This window comes from Lemur catta, chromosome 13 (genome assembly GCF_020740605.2).
Source record: "Lemur catta isolate mLemCat1 chromosome 13, mLemCat1.pri, whole genome shotgun sequence".
Lineage (NCBI taxonomy): Eukaryota > Metazoa > Chordata > Mammalia > Primates > Lemuridae > Lemur > Lemur catta.
Genome location: NC_059140.1, coordinates 74,231,097 through 74,252,309, shown reverse-complemented (window position 1 = coordinate 74,252,309; position 21,213 = coordinate 74,231,097). Strand labels below are relative to the sequence as shown.

General features: G+C 42.0%; 1 protein-coding gene across 1 annotated transcript in view; it reads left to right on the top strand.

Annotated features, from left to right (window-relative positions):
* Positions 1-4,645, top strand: part of B3GLCT (beta 3-glucosyltransferase) — a 92,232-nt gene extending 87,587 nt beyond the window's left edge. Inside the window, exon 15 of the mRNA XM_045567326.1 lies at positions 2,594-4,645. Within this exon, the coding sequence (XP_045423282.1) occupies positions 2,594-2,761 (168 nt within the window). The 3' untranslated portion in view covers positions 2,762-4,645. The remainder of the gene's footprint in view (positions 1-2,593) is intronic.
* Positions 4,646-21,213: the final 16,568 nt, after the last annotated feature.

Genomic DNA, 21,213 nt, shown 5'->3' with positions numbered 1-21,213 from the left:
GTGACAATGTAATAATAATAGAAATAAAGTGCACAAAAACTGTAATGCACTTGAATCATCCTGAAACCATCCACCCCCCTGCTCCAGTCTATGGAAAAATTGTCTTCCATGGAACAAGTCCCTGGTGCCAAAAAGGTTGGGGACTGCTGCTTTAAAACCTTGAGAGCTCTTGCCCATTTTAAGCCCATGTATTGTGTTAGGATGATGGAAGAAAAGCAAGTTATTCTCTGTCATTCTCTCTCTTGTTCTATCTCATGGTGTTTCACTCATTAAAATAGTAGTTAAAACTGTTGGTGTATAAGGGAAATAATTTATCAAGGTGAGTATGACAGGTCTCAGATTTTCATAGCAGCCCTTTTCACTTAGGGAAGAGTACATCAGCAAATAAAATGATAAGGGGGAAAAGAGAGAAGGAAAGTCATCTAATTGTTAAGCAAAAGTCCTTTGAAGATAAAATTCAAAAATTAAAAAGAAATTTTCTGTTTCCCATACTTTAGAACTCTTGATTTCTCTAATTCACATAAATTTAAAACCCTTCCAATATCATAAAATGTTTAAAACCTATCCTCCCCAACAGATAGTGCTTTATCTTCTAATCTTAAGCCTCTTTTACAGAGTTTGGTATGATTGGGGCAGTATTTTCCATTTGTAATGTTTAGACACTGATCCGAACAGTGCATTTGGTCATATTAACAAAGAAATATGAGGCAAAGGGATAAAATTTAAGGTTCCTGATCATTGGGGATAGCGTGGGCATTTGGAAACAGTCTCAGGTACAAAGCTGCCTGGGCCACATTCTGTCTGTTTTTAGTCAAGGAAGGTTGTTGTTAATTCAGAGGTTTAGAAGTGGACTCCAAGAGTTGTCTAGTGCTTCCCTTTGTTAAAAGCAAAGTATCTAGAGCATGTGATTTTCTGTTCTTCCAGAATTAAGTGCCACTAATGGATACGGCAGTGTACAGTGGTTGGTGAATGCCCAACTCTGGAACTTTGCCAAGAAGTTTTAGACCACCGTGATGGTGGATCAGTTGTGCAGGATGTAAATCATTTCTCAATACAGCTATGAAATGATTTATCTAAGGAGATACAATTTTAATCTCCATTTGTTGCTCTGTCCAGTGTGCTCTGGTCTTTACAAATAAGAGGTTCAGTCTTGCCCGACGTGTGTCTGTCTGACGCTGTTAAGCCGCCTCTCTCTTCCTGTGCACGGCTGCCCAACACACTCAACGTCGGTTCCCCAAGTCCTTGCCCACCCCTGATCCCGCATGTTCGGGATTTCCTTGTGGCATTTCGGACATAGATATTGTAAGGCTGGTGGCAGGCACCCCTCCCTTCCCTAATGAAAAAAGAAGAAGCCCCTCCTATTCCTCAATACCCGCCCCAAAACTGAAACAAAGAAATTCCTTACTCCTCCAGCCGACATCTCCTGGCCGAAAAAACTCCCATCCCCCAGCCCGAAAAACATATATAAACCCACTCAAACTTCTGTGCCATGCGACTTCTCTGGTTCCACTCGTGGGACCCTGAAGGTCACCCGGGTCCCTCTCTTGGGACTCGTTACCCCCACCGGGGAGCGCTCCAGTAAAGCCTCTTTACTTATCCCTTTCAACTCTGCTCATCTTTCTTTCTCTGGCACCGGCCACTCCAAAAATCCTTACACTTGGTGCCAAAACCCGGGAAGGTGCTTTGACTTTCAGCTGCGCTGCCCCTCCTGTGGACTCCGGTCTTAAAACCTTACAGATATGTGATTATGAGAGTCTGTGTGGACTTCTTGGTGTTACAGATATCTCTGAATGCATTTCACTTTTCTAGTTTTGTTAATATGTTTCCATGACCTTATTTATCAAAAATGACTGGCACATTCTAATGCTTAGTAAGCCAGCTCTTTACATGCATATGTGGGCTCCCTGAGATGTGATTAATCACTTCTGGAATCTGCATTAATAGAGGGATAGATGTTAAGGATTTATTTTTTCCTGTTAGATGCATTGGTATCTCCAATATTTCATTTTTAAATGTGAAAAACAGGCAAGGATTTGTTTCTATTGCTTTTATATTCATCTCCCCTTATCCATGGGAGACACAGTCTAAGACCCCCAGTAGATGCCTGAAACCTCAAGTAGTACCAAACCTTACACGTGTTATGTTTTTTCCTATACATACATATCTATGATCAAGTTTGATTTAGAAAGTAGGCACAGCAAGAGATTAACAACAATAACTAATAATATAGAACAACTATAGCAATGTGCCAACATAACAATTTTTCTGTTTCATGCGGAAGTCGTAATAGTAATTTAAATGACTTACCAAGTAAAGCTTTTTGCATTTATTATTATGGTTGAGGAATCTGCCAGAGTCAAGATCATGGGACATAGAAGCAAAAAGCAATGTATTTGGGATATTAAGGTAAGCAAAGAACCTTGAGTTAGAGGGAAGACAGTCAAAAATATTTCCCTTTTTGCTTTTAGATTCCCGTAACTAACATCAAATGGTGAAGAAAAAAAAAACAGCCATTTTATAAATTCAAATGCTTCTCTGAAGCATTGAAACTCTTTTCAATCAACAAGAAAGCCTAACTCTGTTCTTCCTGCAGGCCCGGCCAGTGGATTACCCTAAGGACTACCTTTCTCATCAAGTTCCCATCTCGTTCCACAAACACTGGAACATCGACCCAGTGAAGGTCTATTTCACGTGGTTGGCTCCCAGTGAGAAAGACAAAGCCAGGCAGGAGACTCAAAAAAGTTTTAAAGAAGAGTTATAAACCATGGTGGCCTCCGAGCACAGTTTGGGCAGGAAACAAAGCTGGACTGTGGCGTCGTCCCGCTGTGCTGTGCTCACACTGCTCGTGTCTGCTGTGTGGCATCGGACGCTTCCTGACTTTAGGTGGAAATTGTGTATATGGTATGTTTTGATGGGGGAAGAAAAGGAGTTGAGGGGAAACAGATTTTTTTTTTCTGGGAAAAATCACTTGCTTTTGACTTAAGCAGTTGTTGTAACACATAGTGATTACTGTGCATTTTTCAAGCTGTGGTACAGCAGCGTTATTACTCTCACCGGAAAATAAATGGTGCCAGAAGTCCTTCTGTTCGCTCTCTTCATTGTACTGGAAGGTTCAGCTGGGCATGAGCCGGGAGAGATGTGACCGTCTGTTCTATACACACATAAAGAAGAGTGAACGTCCTTGACGTGGATATTGCCAATGGGATGAACTTTTAAACCACATTATTGATGATGAAAATTATTTCCTGGGAACTCAGTAGGAATAATGCTATGTTAAGGATCATTCATAAAACATCGTGAGAAGCTAGATATGAAATCCCCTGTAGTCTATAATCGTGGATATGTTTTATCTATTCTTTTGCTGTTTGTGCCTCATAAAAGAGAATAAGAGATCTTCTGCCAGAGCTTCCTATTTCTTGAGAAGTTCGTCTGTGTTCTGTTTCTCCCTGAAGCCTATCTTTATGGCCTACTTGTAACATGAAAGTGTAGCGGATGCTGCCAGAAAATAGTGTCCTCAATATTTTAAAACAACGTTGACATGATTTATTCAACCCAGCAAGCTCTGTGTGCGTCTCAGGAAGTGAATTAAATCTGGACCATGTGTTTTACTCTAGTTCTTCTTTGAATGTTACCTAGTGACTCTCTCCTGACTCAGGATGGACCCCCTCAGTGCGCCGTGAAACCCGTGAGGAAGGACAATATGGTGATCTGGCAGTTTCTCTGGGTTCTTAGAGAATGAAATTTGAACATAGTATTTTGAAACAGTTCTAATTTTCAAATTATATCTTTAATATATAGTAATTTAACACATTCAGCATTAATGTATAAAAAGTACTCTGTATTTTTTTATGTTTTTAATTATGTGATTCAGTTTTGTAAAGGTATTTGCATAGAATTTAATTTTAATGTTTTCAGCTAATTTTGGTAAAGTTAGTTTCCCCTCTTTCTTTTCTTTCTTTTTATTAAAAGCACTATTCATTAACTTTGTTTATAATGCTTTTTATAGCCAAGCACAGAGTTAAAAGCCATACCACCAAAAGTACCTGTGTGGTTTTTAAGAACGTAGTTTTTTTTTGCAGCTTAGATGACTCGTTTGCAAAATGATGCAGCAGTATTTACCATTTTTCCAAATCAGCAACTACCAGGACTAGTGTGTTGCCGTGACAAGGGAATCCATTGGATTAAGTTTTGTGAAAATGGACCTTGTGGCCCATCCTGGGAATGGGAGGAGCAGCTGTATGGGAGGCACCAGAAGGATCTCTAGATCCCACCCGGTTTTTGCGGACAGCCTCAGCTGTGCTGCCATCCTAGCTGGGGTTGTTGGCATCACTCCCACGGTAGTCCCTTCCGTCATCTATCATAATACTCCTGGAGGGCTCTGGCTGCCTGCACCTGCAGAAAAGAGTCTTTGGTTCTTCTCCTCCTGCCTAGTAATTGTCACCCCTCAGAGGACCGCATGCTCACTTGACGGGATCGAATCCGGCATCAGTATGTGAAGATCCACATCGGGTTTTCGTCTGTGGTGTGATCAGTGCCTTCTACTGACGCAGGAGCACCTCCGCTGGTACTTTTAGGTGTTTTGTTAACTACGTTTACTTTTTGGAACTGTGTAAGTCTAATCACGAATAAAAAGATCTTTGCCTAAGTTTGTGATTTCTCAAATGTTGTGTTTGCTAGTCCAGACTAGAGTGGAGAGGGGAGGATGGGAAAGGAATGAATGAAATCCGAGGAAAAAGTTGGCAACTCAGTAAATACAATTTTAAGAGAGAAAAATTAATTAAAAGCTACCCTTTTAAAAGAAAACCATCAGAAGTTGAAAATGTATGTATACAAAGTTGATAAAGCCATCATGTTTTATCATATAACAAATCAGAGATGTTATTTTAGAACCGATTCTCATATCTAAAGAACTCAATTTTGAGTCTGACCTTTCCAGGACAGATATTGTTCTATTCATATTTCCTTTGCTCTTAAACAGGGATTCCCTTCCAAATGGCTATTTTTTAGCCTAGGGGTGTTCACATCAAGGATTTATGTGTGGAATAACTGGAATGTCGTTTTTGCTTTTAAGCCCTTTCTGATGATATAGCCAAAGCAGATTGTCTGTGTAGGATTTTTACATCTTGCTGCTAAATCAGAAATTCAGACACAAAAATAGCCTTTATTGAATGCTTGGGAATGTGAGACATTAGCATGCTAGGCGACCAGTGATGCCATGCATGGGTATGTAAATATCAGTGCTCTTGAAAACCTTTAGTGTTCCCATATCCATATCCATTATAATTATTTATGCATATCTCCTCAAAAATTAACATAGGTGACATTTGTAAGAATGTTTCTATGTTTTCCATTTATAGTCGTAGATGTAATTTCTATAGAATAAACAAATCTATCAATAGATTTTCAGCAACTGTTTATTAGACACTCACTATGTGCTGGACATTCAGGGATGCCCCTTTTCTGTCCAATTCACCACTCTGTCCCTGCTGTCTTTGCAGACCTGGCACATAGTAGGTGCTGTTGTTTCATGTTCCCAAGCCTTCCACAAACATGTCACCTGCAAAAGGTGTCTTTCTCCTATCTGTAGAATAAAATCAAGGCTTTGTTTCTGGTGCTAACTTAGTTTGTGTTTTCACTTTATTCACTTATTTCACAATATTTTGAGGCAAAAAGGGGAATGTTCCGTAACTGTAAAAGGGGCAATTTAACAGGAAGACATAACCATCCTAATTTTGAATGTGTCTAATGACATAGCTTCAAAATACATTAAAAAAAAGAACTAAAAGCAGAAGTAGAAAAATTCAGTCATAGCTGGAAATGTTAACACAGTGATTTCAGTAATTTATAGTGCCAGCAGACACAAATCAGTAGAATTAATAGAACTCCTACCAAACTTAGCCTAATTGACGTTTATAGAATACCACACTCAACAGGAGCAGGATACAGGTTCTTTTTAAGTACATGGAATGTTAACCAACATAGACCACAATAGGCCATATGTTAAAGAATTAAAAACTTTATTATGTAATTAAAAATTTAAAACTTTCTTGCAAAGAAAACTCTAGGCCCAGATGGTTTCATCAGTGATTTTCCCTGAGGCATTTAAAGATGAAATATTATATTAAGAGTTTATGTTACATAAACTCCTTCAGAACATTGCAAAAAAGGAAACATTTCCCAACTGGATTTATGAGACCAGAATTGCCCTGACACCAAAATCTGACAAGTTAAAATCACAGGCCAACATCTTTCATGAACATAAAAGACAATGATACTAAACAAAATGTTATTCAGCAATATGTAGAAAATACATTTAAAAAGACAGCAAATCATGACCAAAAATGGGTTTATTCTAGGGATGCAAGGCTGGTGTAACATTCAAAAATCAAGTAATTCGCCACATTAATAGAATAAAGGAGCAAAGTTGGGTAACTATTTTAATAGCTGCTGCAAAAAGAAAAAAGCATTTGATAGAATTGAATAGCCAATCATAATAAAAACTCAAAACTAGGAAGAATAGGTAGATTCTTCAATATAATAAAGAGTATCTACAAAAAAACTCTACAGATATCATAATACTTAATGTTTCCACATTGAATTATTTCTCCCCTAAATTTGAGGAAAAGACTGGGATGTTAACTATCACTCCTTCTGTTCAACATTCCCAGTCAGGGCAAGAAGGCAAAGAAAAAAAATAAAACTATATGAAGAGTAAAATGAAGTAAAAGATGATTGTATACAAAGAAAATCCAAATTATCTTATAAATGAATACAGTAAGATCACTAGATATAAGGCTGTACAAAATGAATTGTATTTCTACATACTATCAGTGAACAATTAGAAAATAAAATTAGGAAAACAATCTCATTTAAAATGGCATCAAAAATAAGAAGTAGATTTTAAATGTTCTCACCATCAAAAAAAATTATGTGAAGGGTTGGATATGTTAATTAGCCTGATTGTGATAATCATTTCACAGTGTATGCATATATGCAGTCATCACATTGTATGTCATGAATATGTGCAATTTTTATGTGTCAAGTATACCTCAATAAAGCTGGAAAAATTATTAAATATCTAGAAATAGTATAGTTGCAAGACCTCTGCACTGAAGACTATAAAAGATAGGGAGATATCAAAAATGATGTAAATAAAAAAGATTTATCATTTCATGTACTGAAATAATAGTGTTAGAACTACAATGATCTCAAATTGATTTATGGCTTCAGTCCCAATCAAAACCTCAAATGTTTTTCATGTGTGTAAATATTGAAAAATTAATGATATATGGAAATGCCAAGGACCTAGAATAGCCAAGCCAATTTTGATGACAAAATTTGAAGATTTACATTAACAGATTTCAAGACTTACACAAATCTATAAATGTTTTATTGGCATGAGGATAGAAATTAGATAAATTGAACAGAATATGGAGTCCATACATATATGATCATTTGATTTAAGACAAAGGCATACATGCAATTCATGCAGGAAATGATCTTTTCAAAAAATGTAGAGAAATTAGATATCCATATGGAACAGTATGAAGTAGCCATTAACTTTGATGGATTGTAGACATCATATTGAATGATTAAGCTGTAAAGCATCTAGAACAGTTTTCAACTTGGGGCCTTTGGCCCCAGGAGACATTTGGCAAGGTTTTGGGTTGTCACAACTGGAGAGGAGGTGCTGCTGGCATCTGATGGCCAGAGATGCTGTTAAACACCCTGCAGTGCACAGGGGAGAGCCCCACAACAGAGAATTATCTATCCCCAAATGTCAATACTGCCAAGGTTGAGAAGCCCTAGTCTGTAAGAAAACTAGACTAGAAGAATATCCTCATGATCTTAGGTAGGCAATGAATTATTTAAACAGGTCATAAAAAGCACTATCCATAAAATAAGAAATGGATGTTTGATTTTATTTTAAATAAAACCATTTTTTTTTTCTATCAAGGAAAAGGCAAGTTGCAGACTGGAGAAGATGTGTGTGACACATGCATCTGACAAGGACTCTGTGGCAGGAGACTTTAAATAGACCCCGTGATCCCTGACTCCTGGTATTCATGCCCTTATGTCATTCTCTCCCCTTGAGTTTTAGTGGGACCCGTGACTTATTTCTAACCAATAGGATATGGCAAAGGTGACAGGACGCATGTGCTTATGTGTATGTGGTTATGTTCCCTAAGCCTGTAATGCTCGTCTCGTGGAGACACTCTCCTTTGTTGGCTTGGAGGAAACACGCGATGGTAGGAGAGCCCACGTGGCGAGAAACTAACCATAACCTCCAGGCAACAAGCAGCAAGCAATTGAGGATCACAAGCTGACAGCCCCCAAGGAACCGAATGCTACCAACAACCACTTGAACTTGGAAGAAGATCCTTCCCCATTTGAGCCAAAGACGAGACCACAGCGCTGGCCAATGTGCTGACTGCAGCACTGTGAGAGATCCTGAGGCAGAGGGCCCAGCTTAGCCGTGCCGAGACTTGACCCACAGAAACTGTCAGATAATAAATGTATGTTGTTTTGCACCACTAGGTCTGTGGCAATACTGCTGTGCAGCAGTAGAGAATACAGAGTCAGAGCCAGGGTTTCTCCCACAGATCTGAGACAAACACAACCCAATCGAAAGTATCCAAAAGACTTCAACGAGCACTTCGCGAGAGAGAAGAAATGTAAATGGCTCATACATATATTTTAAGTGCTCAGCATCGTTGGCATCATAGAATCACACATTAACCCCCCAGTGAGATACACTGCACGCCTACAGCAATGGCTAAAGCTAAAAACACTAACACTTCTGGGTGCTGACAGGAATGTGGCTTCTTGTAAAGTGTCGCTGAGAGTATTAAATGAACAGCCACTTTGGAAAACCGTTCAGCAGTTTCTACTAAAGCAAACCAACCATCTACACCAGGGTTCATTAAACTGCAGCCCAAGGGCAAAATCCAGCCCACCACCTGCTTTTGTAAATAAAATTTTATTACACAGACATGCCCACGTGTTCACTTACTGTCTGTGGCAGAGTTGGCTCATTACAACAGAGAATGTATGGCTCGCAAAGCCTAAGCATTCACTGTCTGACTTTTCACAGAAAAAGCTTACTGTCCCCTGGTCTATACTATGTCTTAACAATCCCTAAGTTCCACAAAATGCAATATTCAAGAGAGTACATGGTAGCTTTATTATAACAGCCCCACACTGAAAAACCCTAACTTTCTGCCAAGAAAAGAGTGGACAAATGGTAATCTATCCATACAGCGGCATACTTCACAGCAATCGAAAGGAGAAAACTACTAGTAGACATTACAACATGAATGAGTCTCACAGGTATATTGAGCAAAAGAAGACAGACACAAAACATATATGATTTCATTTATATGAAATTCAAGAATAGGTAGAAATAATAAAAGTTGGAATAATGCAAACTTCTGATGGTGGGGTATATACAGGGAAGCCTCCTAAGGCACCTTTTCTAAGGTCTTGGAATTGCTCAATGTCTTGATCAGCGTGTATACATACATAAGAAATCAAGTGTACACTTTATGTACTTTATTATGATGTCCCTCCATTAGGAAAATGCATGTTTATTGTAGAATATTTGGAAAGTATAGACAAGTTTAACAAGGCATTTAGAAATTCATGCATAAGCTAGTATTCAGCGGGCAATTACTCCAAACTCCTTCTCAGTGGCTCCCATCAGCAGGTACACGATACCGACTGGTTCTACCAAAACATCAGTCGTGATCACCTGGGCAAGTTAGTGTCTTCCAGGCTTCTCCACATTAAGCAACCATTTCTCCCTTTGTATTTGACTTGCATTTTGTGAAGAGACAGTTCTGAAATTATCCTGTTCTTCCTCATACCTCCACCCACCAGACTTGGCATCCATTGACGGCTCTTGTTTGCATTGCTAGAATATTTTTGCACCCATTTTTCATATTTCAAATTCAGTATTGGCCTCAACTTCTCACCAGGCACTGGCAGCACTGTGCGGGGTCTCCTCGGCTGCTGAATAGTGACATGCTTATTACATACATAGATGCTCAAGTTTTTCTAGATTTGGCCAGTGGGGTCCCCTTCAAGCTGGTTCCTGTTCTTTTTGTCCCTATAATTCTTTGAGCATTGTCTCATTTTGTGGGGGAAAAAAAAAAAGGTCATGCTTTTTCTAATCCAGGATTGGAATCAGCTATTTCTCTGAAGAGCTCTGGTTCTTTTTAGTGAATGATGATATTTAGAAACCAAGTTAGGGTACTTAGTGTGCTTCATTGCTACTGGACTGTCATTGTTTCTAGGCCCCTTCAGCAGAGAGAGCTCTGAAAATGTATGTATACACATATACATGTATATATATTTATACATACACATGCAACATCTGCAACTGTTTATATGTCTATCTGTGTGTTTATATTGAAGATTCCCAAGTTGATACCGATGCATCTGGTTCCAATTCAATACTAGAGCTATGTCTACACTATTTATTTTTCATTTGGTAAAACCCTTCTCAGAGCTGATTTGAAGCCTTTTTCAACTGAGACTTAAGGAGGAGGGAAAAAAGCCAAAACTCCAAGGCTAGATATAGGCAATATATATTGCATGGAAATAAATCATTATTGGCCTTCTGTAACTTGTTTATGCACAGGTCGCCTTTGCTAAGTATAAATACTTGCTGAGACCACAATGGCTCAGAGTTGCATTGCTGCACAGAGTAAAGCAAGTGTATTAGAACCTGAACGGTGGGGCAGAGTTTGGCAATAGCATGGCAGGATGTAGGAGGTGATGAGAGGTGAAAGGTCTCCCAGAGAAAGGGATTCTTCATACCCCATCTCCAACTTATCCTTTGTGTGTTCTAGACCATACGTACCCACTTATAGATGCCAAGAAGTGGCATCTAGTTTCTGGCACTTTTTGCACAACATCCAGCATCTGATAACTTGTTCCGAGGTAAGGTTTACTACAGGTGCTCCCGGGTGTGTTTCCTCTCTGCCCTAGTCCTCACCTCCCTTCTGGTGCTGGCCTTTCAGGGAGGGCCAGAGGCTGACCTCCTCTTGTCTCCACAAGAAGCGTAATGGTATGAGGTTAGAGTTCCTGGAGGCATATTCCAGACTATGAGCTGGAGGTGGCAAATGGTTAGCCTGTTGATTAAATTTGGCTCATAGAAATTTGGTTTGAACCAATTGAAAAAAATTATCAGTTTTCAAATAAAAATCCAGGTTTCTGGCTTTTCTTGAAAAATGTGAGACTCTGGCAACAAGGAGCCATATTCCCAGGCCCTGATACCCAGCTGGCAGTTTAGGAGCAGCAAGTATTCTCCAAGGTCCCATTGTTTCCTGCCTTCCCGACTCATTGGCATTTCCTAAGTGAAAACTTCCCCCAGAATTGTCAGCACAGGGAAGGCTTATCAGAGGGCATGGGACTTTCTTCTGGTCTGCATTTCCTTTGATCCCATAATTGCTTCTCTTATTTCAGGGCCAGTTTAGGACCACCAGTCTCTGTGGAGGCAGAACTCCAGCGCTACAGGGAGAGGCCGACTCTGGGCCAGTTAGGGGTAATGAAGCGGGGGGGAGGATGGCGGACATTACCAAAACCAGACTTCAAGTTCATGTTTGAGACAAAAGTAGAAAAGAAACCAGGGCCTCTCAGCACCTGGACTCTTCATCCTACCACGTGGCTAGTGAGCAGAGGAAGAACAAAAGAGTCATGGCAGAGGGGCTCAGAGAGAGGAGTACACACCTGAGCCGGATTTTTCAGATAGCCCTCTGGTTAGCGTGGGGTCATTTGAACGTGTCGCAGCTAGTCACGTGTGGATGGGAGTGATGTACGCCGCTTCTAAGCCCAGCGTTTGCTCCTCCCTCCCCATCTTCATCACAATCTCTTCCCTGCCGAAAGAGTCAGAGACTCAGTAGGGGGTTCTGAGGCCTGAGAAGATGGATGGGCTGTGTGCTGGAAGGAGCGTGGGTTCCTGCATGACTGTGTGGAGCAGAGCGCCCCTCCTCTACAAGCCTCATCCGACCCTAATAAGAACAATAAGTAAAATTCTCTAGTTTTAAGCTATTGAGATTTAGGGGTTGTTCAAGCAACTGGTATGTCCTGTCTAGGACACTGGCGTTGACTAGTGCACAGATTAAGAGTTACTAAGTTGTTTCCTTTGAGGTCAAATTTCTCACATAAATGCAGCACACCCAACTACTTCTGTTTCATCTGGTCAGTGCCTTAGTGCCAACAATCTCGTTTCTGTCACTCAATACGAAGTGCACTTTCTAAACATCGTAAATGCCAAATTCAAGATACTGCCCAGTCTTCATCTTAGTTGTGCTCCTGTGCTATTGATGCTATTGTCTTTATTTTTTTTCTTCAATCTTCTTCAGCCTTGAGTTCCTCTACACACAACTCTGGAGATAAGACTGTTCCGTGTCCCAACTCCACCACCATGTACTAGCTGTGTGACCTTGGGCAATTCCTTGCCCTCACTGGGCTCATGTGTGGGCTCTTGTGGGGATTCAGTAAGAGAATGGAAGGCTTCTGGAACAGTGTTAGAGCTCAGAACATGTTAGCCACTGCTACTACTAATAATGCAGCATCTGGATTTTATTCTTCTCTGGCTTTTCCTCTGTAATTTTTGTGGCTCTTTTTTTCTCTCTCTGCTCACAATGGTTGTTTTTTCCAAAGATTATCTATATCATCTTGGATCTTTTCTCATTGCATTTCTTGCCTGTGTCTGACAAACTTATGTCACGTTCTGAATGTTCTACTAAGTTGCTTTATTTCTAATTCACAGTTATTGTCCACCTGTGAGCATAGACTGACTAAGCCACTTTCCTCTTGGGCTTTGTGACAGACCCTGGCAGGGAATGGGTCAGAAAGAGAGAACTCCCCAAGGCCATGAATTGGGTCATGTGTTCTATTCACTAAAACTGAGTGACCAAGCCGCAGTACACCCCAGAGATTTAGTAGAGACTTGTAGAAGGGGAAGCGACCTCTCTCTAACTTCTGAGGCCTTTGTGCACCTGAAGATCAAGAATTCTCACTTATCGTCCTTGTAGAATTCTCTCCTAGGGAGAGCACAGTCTGGAATTGTTTCAGTTGGCTTATTTATTTTTTTTAGAATGGGTTTCCAAGCGTGTGATCCATGGAACATTTCACCTTTAGGATGCTTCTCAAAAGGGAACTTTCAGAGTGAAGTGATTTTGAAGCACACTACTGGAAATTCTCAGAGCGCATTAGTCTACTAAAGGCTCTGGAAGCACGGCTGCCAAGAAACAAGGAACTTACTTAAGTCAGCCTGGCATCTCCCAAGCTTGCTTGGCCACAGAACACTGCTGACATTGGCCTTCAGGTTGAGCCTTCAGTTGCCACTGGGGACTCAGCAGGAGCGGTGGAAGAACAGCCCCAGTTGCTTTGGAGCCACTTGAGGGGAAGTGGGTGGCACACAGGCCAGAGAGGGAGGAGCCAGTGCTGCAAGGGGCAGAGAGATGTGCCCAGTGTCCCGGAAGTCAAGGTGTCTGAGATTAAACAAAGGCAGTACGTGGTCAACCACATAAAATGCCACAAAATGTCACAGAGTATTTGTTCATTCCTACATCGAGTTGTTCTAAATGAATTTTTTTGGATTACTGGCACCTACCTAGGGATTTGTGTTGGATGCCTGGTTAAGGGTTAGTTTAGTGGCACTCAACGAGAGAGACCTAGTTCCAGCTCTTGTGATCGAGGAGCCTGCAGGGACTGAGGGAACCGCCAGCAAGCCAAGGCCCTGGCAGGACAGCTGGGACTGATGGGCGTCGCAGGTCTGAGCAGCCCTGAGAGCTCAGGGACAGGTCATCACGGAGTGGGGAGCTCATGGGACTTTGGGTTCTTCTGAGTCTTTCACGACAGCTCTCAAAGCGGAAGAAGAACGCCCAAGAAACTGGTGAAGAGGGGGACACGGACACACTGGGTCCCTGGAACTAATTAGAGAAATCTCAGAATAATCTTGCCTCTTTGGCTACTGGCTCAAAGGAATAACTCTGGGAAACAATGATGAAGTATACTGTTTATTTCCTTTCACTTGGGTTCCCCGGGAATAGATAAGGCTGACATCTTTTAAAAAAAGTACTTGCAAAAGATCTGGAAAGAAACTCCAGAGAGGAGAAAAACTTCCTGCCCATTGTAGCCCCCTCCAGGAAGCATGACTCGCACTGGGGTTGGGGCCCTTGTTTCTCCCACTAGAAGCTGAGGGTGGTCCCGGTTTCTCACAAGGATACCCCCTGTGCGGCTGTGGGGCGACAGCCACGGCACAGAGTCACGCAGACGAAGGAAGCCCAGGATCCAGGATCCCCTAGCAGGTTCGTTTCATTTAGCTTGCCTAGTGTTATAAAAATTGAATTAGTTGCCAACCTCTAAAAATAGGGAGATTTGGCATAAAACGTGGATTTCTAGCTACTCTTGAAAAACGTGGAGGGTCTGAACAAATTGGCTGAGTCTGAGGAGCCATTTCCCCCTTTAAATGGGACAAATACTGTCTTTCTACAGATTCATTCATTTGTGTCACTGTCTGGCCCTTGCAGAGATCTGAGTCTCTAACCTTTGTTATGAAGCTCTGTTGAGACTGATAATTTATATATGCATATATATATATATATTTTTTTAATCATGTTTTCAGGCAACCTCATGAAATCTGCGTTTCTTAAGCCCCTAGAACCAGCAATAAAAACAAATGGGTCAATCTAGCCCTTTCAAATTCTTTTCAGATATCCCTGGGGTCCCTTTGGAGATGGGTCTCCTGGTTGTCGGTACCAGCATCGTTCACCATTGCTCTCGTTTTTCTTGACGTATAGGGTCCAGTGCTATAGAAACCACTATACACAATTAAATAATGGAGATTAAGACAATATTTACTTCGTAGAGTCATTATGACAGTCAAATGAGTTAATGTTTGTCAAGTGTTTCAAACATGGCCTGGTACATAGTAAGCGCTATATGTGTGCTTACTGAATAAAAAAACTTGAATGGCTGTCAGTGTTTAATGAGGTGGCCAATGCACATTTGCTTCTTTTCCTGTTGTTCTTTCTCCAGTCTGGGTCCAAGCCCCAAACTGGCTTTTTCTTCAGGCCGCTGTGTCTGTTCTTGGTCCTAGTAATCAAAGGGCCTGTCACCCTTGCCTGTTTTATTCTCTGTGTTCAGATGTTGCTTCAGAGTATGCCCCTGAGTCCTCAATGCCTTGTAGAGATTTTTGGCAAAAAAAATCCTTTAGTCTTAATTTGCTCTTGATTGCACCTCCTCTTCCTCCCCACCTACTGCAGATGTGTGAATGTGGTGCCTGGTCAGAAAGATAATTTAACCCACAGAGACTGGGTGATATTCAAATTCGCATCTCTCCTCCCAAAACACAGGCCTCCTGCCCCACTTTTCTCTTCCTACAGGGAAGGACCTACGGCTGTGTAGCTACAACTTGCAGCCGGGTCCTGGGCTGCTTCAGGAAGCCCAGCGCCCCAGAATCCAGTGATTAGCGCAATTTGGGGCCCCAGGCTGACTCTTGGCCTCAGTGTGCTTGGTTCTTTCTCAAATTGGGAGTCATCTTTGGTGGCTTTTGTGCCCTAGTTGTCCTCACAGCAAATCTGCATATATTCCTGGTTGGGGCAGTGAATCTCTCCAGGGTGGTAGCTACCTTCACCTGATTGCCAGTAGTCAAAGTTGGAAGGATCCTCAGCAAGGATATGTAGTATAATCTCTATTTTCTGCCAGACCTCTTCTTCCCACCCCCAAATCCCAGCCAACTCATGGCCAAATACAAAGGCAAACTTTTGTTGCATCAGTAGTTGTTTGAAGAAGGGATGGATACTGCTGTAGAAAGACCATGCAGAATATTAATTAATCACTCAAGTGGGCACCCCGTTTCCAGGCAATAAATATTTTTTTTCCTGCTGAGAATAATGAAATTATCTTTCTTAACTCTTTTCTTTCTCTTTTTCACATTCTTGGTAGAATTTCTTGAAAGTATTATTTATTCATTATTTTCCCTGGAGTATTATATTTTATTATGACTTTAGACATCGCCACAATAAAAGAATAGAAATATACTATATAAAAAAGCATTCTTTATACATAAATGTTTCATGTAAATGGCTTGTGTATGTAATGTGTTTAAAGAAATGATACTTGTATGCCATTGTGCACGTGTACCGTGGCAGCACCAATTACTGTAAACTCAGCCATAAGGAAATGTGTGCCCACTAGGCTAGGTATTTTATTTAATTAAGATACTACCCCTATGAGCCAGATAACAATATTTCCCTTTCATAGATGAAGAAATATTCTTCAGCAAATTTAGTCACTTGCTCAAAGTCACACTATTGGTCAGTGGCAGAGTTCAGATCCAACCTCAACCCTAAGGGGACAAAAGGCTGCGACACAAGACAGTGTGCACAAAGCACCCTTGGGCTGACTCTTCATGAAACCCACAGCCAGGCTGGGTCTGTTTCTTCTCCCCAGATAGTTATGAGTCAACAATGTCGGCAGGTTATAAGAAGGGTGTCCTGGACAGTAACACAATACGGCAATTGATATCAGAGGGAGGAAACTAAACTTAATAGTTCTTTTGGGATTTGAGGAATGGACTTATTATGTAGCATTTGACATTGATTAAAGCATTTTCCAAAAGGACCTGGAACCTAGACCAGTGATGTTCTCCTTTAAAAAATGTGGTTGTAGCAGATTCAGTCTCAACACTTTCTAAGGGGTGTGTGGGGGAGTCTCTGGGCGGGTCGAGAACACAGCTGCAGACTCTGGGGCAGAACGGGCCAGGGGTCCCGGCCGTCAACACGGAGGTGGTGGGGCGTGTCCTGGCCAGGGCAGAAATTCAGCCACACGCAGGGCATCACGGACATGGTTGTCAATAGCCATTATTATGGGAAAGGACATCGTGGTTTCCAAGCTGTCAAATATCAGGAGACTGCTCAGAAATCCTCGGAAGTATGTTTCCGAACCAAAATGGCCCATGAACTACTTGCGTGCTTCCGTTAGTGACATCTTTGGGTCATTTTGACATTGGTCTTTTACGGAGAGCTTAGATGCAGCAAAGAAAACAATGCCCTCCATGTGAGTGATGTGTACACACAGCAGCCGTGCTCACAGTGTCGTCTCTTCTAATGAGCGGTAATAAAAAGTCGTAACATTGCATGGAAACTCATCGTGGCAGTCTGGGAGGGAGCCAGCCTGAGGTGGTCTGACTGCACACGTTTCTGGGAGCCGGCTGGGTCACGGCTCAGCACGCCTGTCTCGTTAGTGTTCATCTGTACCGAGATTCCCCACAGGGTCTTGCTAGGGCTCCCCACCCCCTCACGCAGCAGGGCACTCGGGGGGAGGCCCGTCTCTGTCCACTCTGGGTCCTTGTGGCGTCCAGAGCCCCTGTTGCTCCAGTGATGGCTTTGCCATGTGCCCGCGCGGCCAGGCTGAACTGTGTCTCCCAGAACTCCTTTCCCTCGTGTGTTTCCTGCCTGCACGGGTTGTGGAAATTCTCTCCCTTGGAGAGCTGGAGGGAGGAGGGAGGCCGCAGCCGGTCTGCAGCACACATGCCTGGGGGGCGGGGGGGACAAAGGGAGACGGGCACAAACACTTCGGCAATTACCCTGCCATAGGAGGACAGAACTAAAGATGTGGGTACAGGGGCACACTCCCTACCAGTGGTTCCAAAGGCCAGATAAGTCATTCTCAAATTCCACACCTACCAAATTAGAAACTCCTAGGATAGAGTCCAGGGAATTTGTATTTTTCATTAAAAATTTAGAATTTTTTTCAAGTGGTTCTTGTGCACAGCTGCTTTATACCATCTGCTGTTCACTGGACGTCACGTCTCTGAGTGGAGCCTTTGGTGGTGGTGGATAGCAAATAATCACGAGTCTCCTGCAGTGATGTGGTGTGTTGGATACTCCACACGGCTGAACATACACTTGTGTATCCTGGAAGCTGGAAGAGGCAGGGATGCGACTGCCAGTCCATTGTGAAAGTTGAGAAATGTTCTTATCCGGTATTCCTATGCAACTGGGGACAAGCCTACCTGTGGGAGAACATGAGTGGTGGAGATTATAATCAAATAACACGAGCTTCAGGGGCACACTGGGCAGTTGCTGTGTGACTCCCCACTCGGGGAGGCGGGGGCCAGAGCCAGGGGCAGACGTGGGCCTGCACTTTTGCCTGAGTGCCCTCCCAGGGCAGAGGGGCTGAGGGTGCCCTTGTGCCTGTGGGCCGGGCTGCTCTGAGCTGCCCGGGCAGGACCGTGGAGGCTGGAGCAGTTTCAGGTCCTTGAGGAGAGAGCACAGGCAAAGGCACGGTGTCATGATGGGATTGTGCAGTGACATAGCAGAGTTTGATGGAGGTGCTGCTTCACCCCGGCCCCAGTGGCAGCATTCTTAACGGGCATCAGGGTGGAGGGGTTTACCCCATACCTTGGCGGCCTCTCCGCATTTGGCATGAGAGAGCTGCTTCCTGAAGCCATGAGTCAGGTGACGGGAGGGTGGCTGTGGGAGGCTGCCCCGAGGAGGCAGCAGGAGTTTGAAGACAGAGTAATTGAAGTCGAAGCTGACAGACACATTAATACCCTCAGTGTTGTCCTGAGAAAGATTGGAAGGGGGAATTCAATGAAATCTTTGCAAATGAAATGATTGCGTCTGGGAGCCGTTCTTCCATGGAGTTTGTGCTCTGGGAATCTTTCCTTGGACTTCTTTTTGGTAAGGCAAAGCCGTCACCTGGCGCTAAGAGCTCTGCGGGAGAGAGCCCAGCGAACACACTGCTGCTGCAACCTCAGCTAGGAGGGAAGCATTTTGGAGAGAACCGCCTGCACAGGAGAGATGGAACTCGAGAAACTGCTTTCCAAGCAAACGGTGTCAGATTTTAGCAGGCTCTAAAAGCCATGAACCTGCCAGCATGACACAGGGACTAGGAAACGGGTGTTATAACAGCTCTGCCTGTGGTTTGGGCTGGGAACCTTATTCTGGGGAGTCAATTTATTGAATTCCACTTCTTGCCAAGGATGCTTGTCTTAAAAAGGAAAGCAGTTTTCTAGGGATTTCATTAAAGGAATATCAGATTGTAGCCTCCACGATGGCAAGTACAGCAGCTCTAGGTAAGGATGCCTCAAACCACTTTAGCCTGTGCCATTAAGACTCATGAAGAATGTTCTCTTTGAGATGAAAGAAAAGCCCAGAGAAAGAAGGTTGTTCCTGCTGTCACAGTACCCTGGCAGCAGGATCGCAGCTTACTTAGCCCATAGCCAAGAGCCCTGTTTGTGGTGGTGACCATTGATAGAATTCGTGAGAAGGCAGGAAGAAATCTGAGCTTCATCCTACTGTTAAGAAATTTAATAGAGGCCCTGGAGGTTGCATATTAGTTGTCAATTAAATATAGTTTTGTTGATTGAATACCCAGGAAAATCATGGTTCACCTCTTTGCCTTTGAAAATGCCATGAAAATACAAAGAAAAGGTGTTTTCCGTAATTGACAGGCTATTTAGTATGTTCTCAACTTAATGTTGAGCAGTGGATACAAGGACGGGAGGCGGCTCGGGGACAGGGTGGCTTTGAGAACGCCCAGTTCATCCCGAGGAAGAGCTGCAACAGCAAACGCAGCTTAATAACTTCTGGGGTCAACAAAAAATTACACCTCTCTTAGCAACTTGAGTTTTTGTTGAGGGTTAATTTAGAAAATGATGAATAAATTCTTAACTGAGAATGTATCGGCAAGTACAAGGTTTGCTGAAATTGTCGGTTGCCTGGTGCTTAAACCAATGTGCAATAAGCCTCAATATTAGTGGAGAGTGGTTTCCTGCTAGCAGGGAATTGTCATGGGTACCTAAACCAGACTCCAAGATGTCCTTTGGGGCATGTAGGATTGAAGTTTCTGATTTCTCAGAAAGGACTCTTCTGTGTGGAGAGAACGTGCAGTGAAAAGTGAAATGACAATTCCTTTACTGCTGTGGGATATCCACTATGACTTTAGGAAGTGTCACACCTGGCCCTTGTAGCACACGACAGAAAAAATCCTATTTTTTTTTTTTTTTGTTGTTCTATTTTTTCCTGTTAGTGAGAATTGAGTATTTGTGCAGAAAAAATGGTTTATGCCAAACAGAGATGAGCTTTCAGAAAGCAGCCCTCGGATTTTTCTGAAACCCAGGCTGAAATCTCTTCCCTTGCTGTGGAGGGCATAGAAGAGGTACAAGTCTATTATTATAATTCAACTGGTTTCTTTCCTTGCCTGATGTTCCTGTTCTCTCTATTTCTGTCGGCATGCTCCAGAAAAATTTTAACATTTAATATTTAAAAGCAATATTTAATGTCTGCACACTAAAACTATTTGAACTGCAAATGATTATTACAACCAAGTGTAACCAGCTAATGGTTTCTTAACCCAGACTGGAAATGAAGAGTAACTGAATTTTTCTGAAGTGTTTAAAGGCTCCTGCCTCAAGCTCATTGTTTTATGGGACTAACCTTCAAAGTTGTTTCAGAACTAAAAACTTATTCTAGTACCAGACAAAAAATGAAGAGCCTGTCCAAAGTTAGGGTAGAAGGCGTGATAGTAGCTTTCTAAAACATGACTAAAATTGTGTTTTATACTAACTTATATAACATGATTCTATAGAATCTGTAGGGATTGTTGGGCAGATCTCTAAACAAAGGTCTGTACAATGTGAAGGAGAAAAAAAGAGTCCTCAAACAAGGTTCTCTAACTGTTGGTAGAGACAGGAGAGAATTGACATTCTGCCAAAATCCAAACAGAACTTGTTGCAGGAGTCTTTTTCTGACATGATAAACTTGTTTTCTGCAAGAAAATGGATATTTAATTTGCCTTTTTAAGCTCTGTCTTTTTGCATATATTTGTACAAAGATTGTTTTCTTCATCTTGTGATGTTTTATTGTTTATTTCATTAGTATGGCTTAGGTGGATCAGCATGTATTAGATGTTAGTTTACCGCGTCAATGTGTGAAGAGAAAAAAATTATCTAAAGCAGGTGAACTTTAAAGAACAAATGTATATTCTCTTTAAGTTTTGAAATGGGATTTTGTTTGGTGTTTAAACATTTTTTTTGTCAGTATAAAAAGGTGATTCCGGTTCTCATAAATTTTAAAGAAGAAATTGCTATTTATTCTTGAAATGGTACAAACGCAAACTTTAGAAAAAATAACTAGGATGGGGCCAGAAACACAGAAACAATCTTTACTGGCAAGGTGTATTTGTGAATTG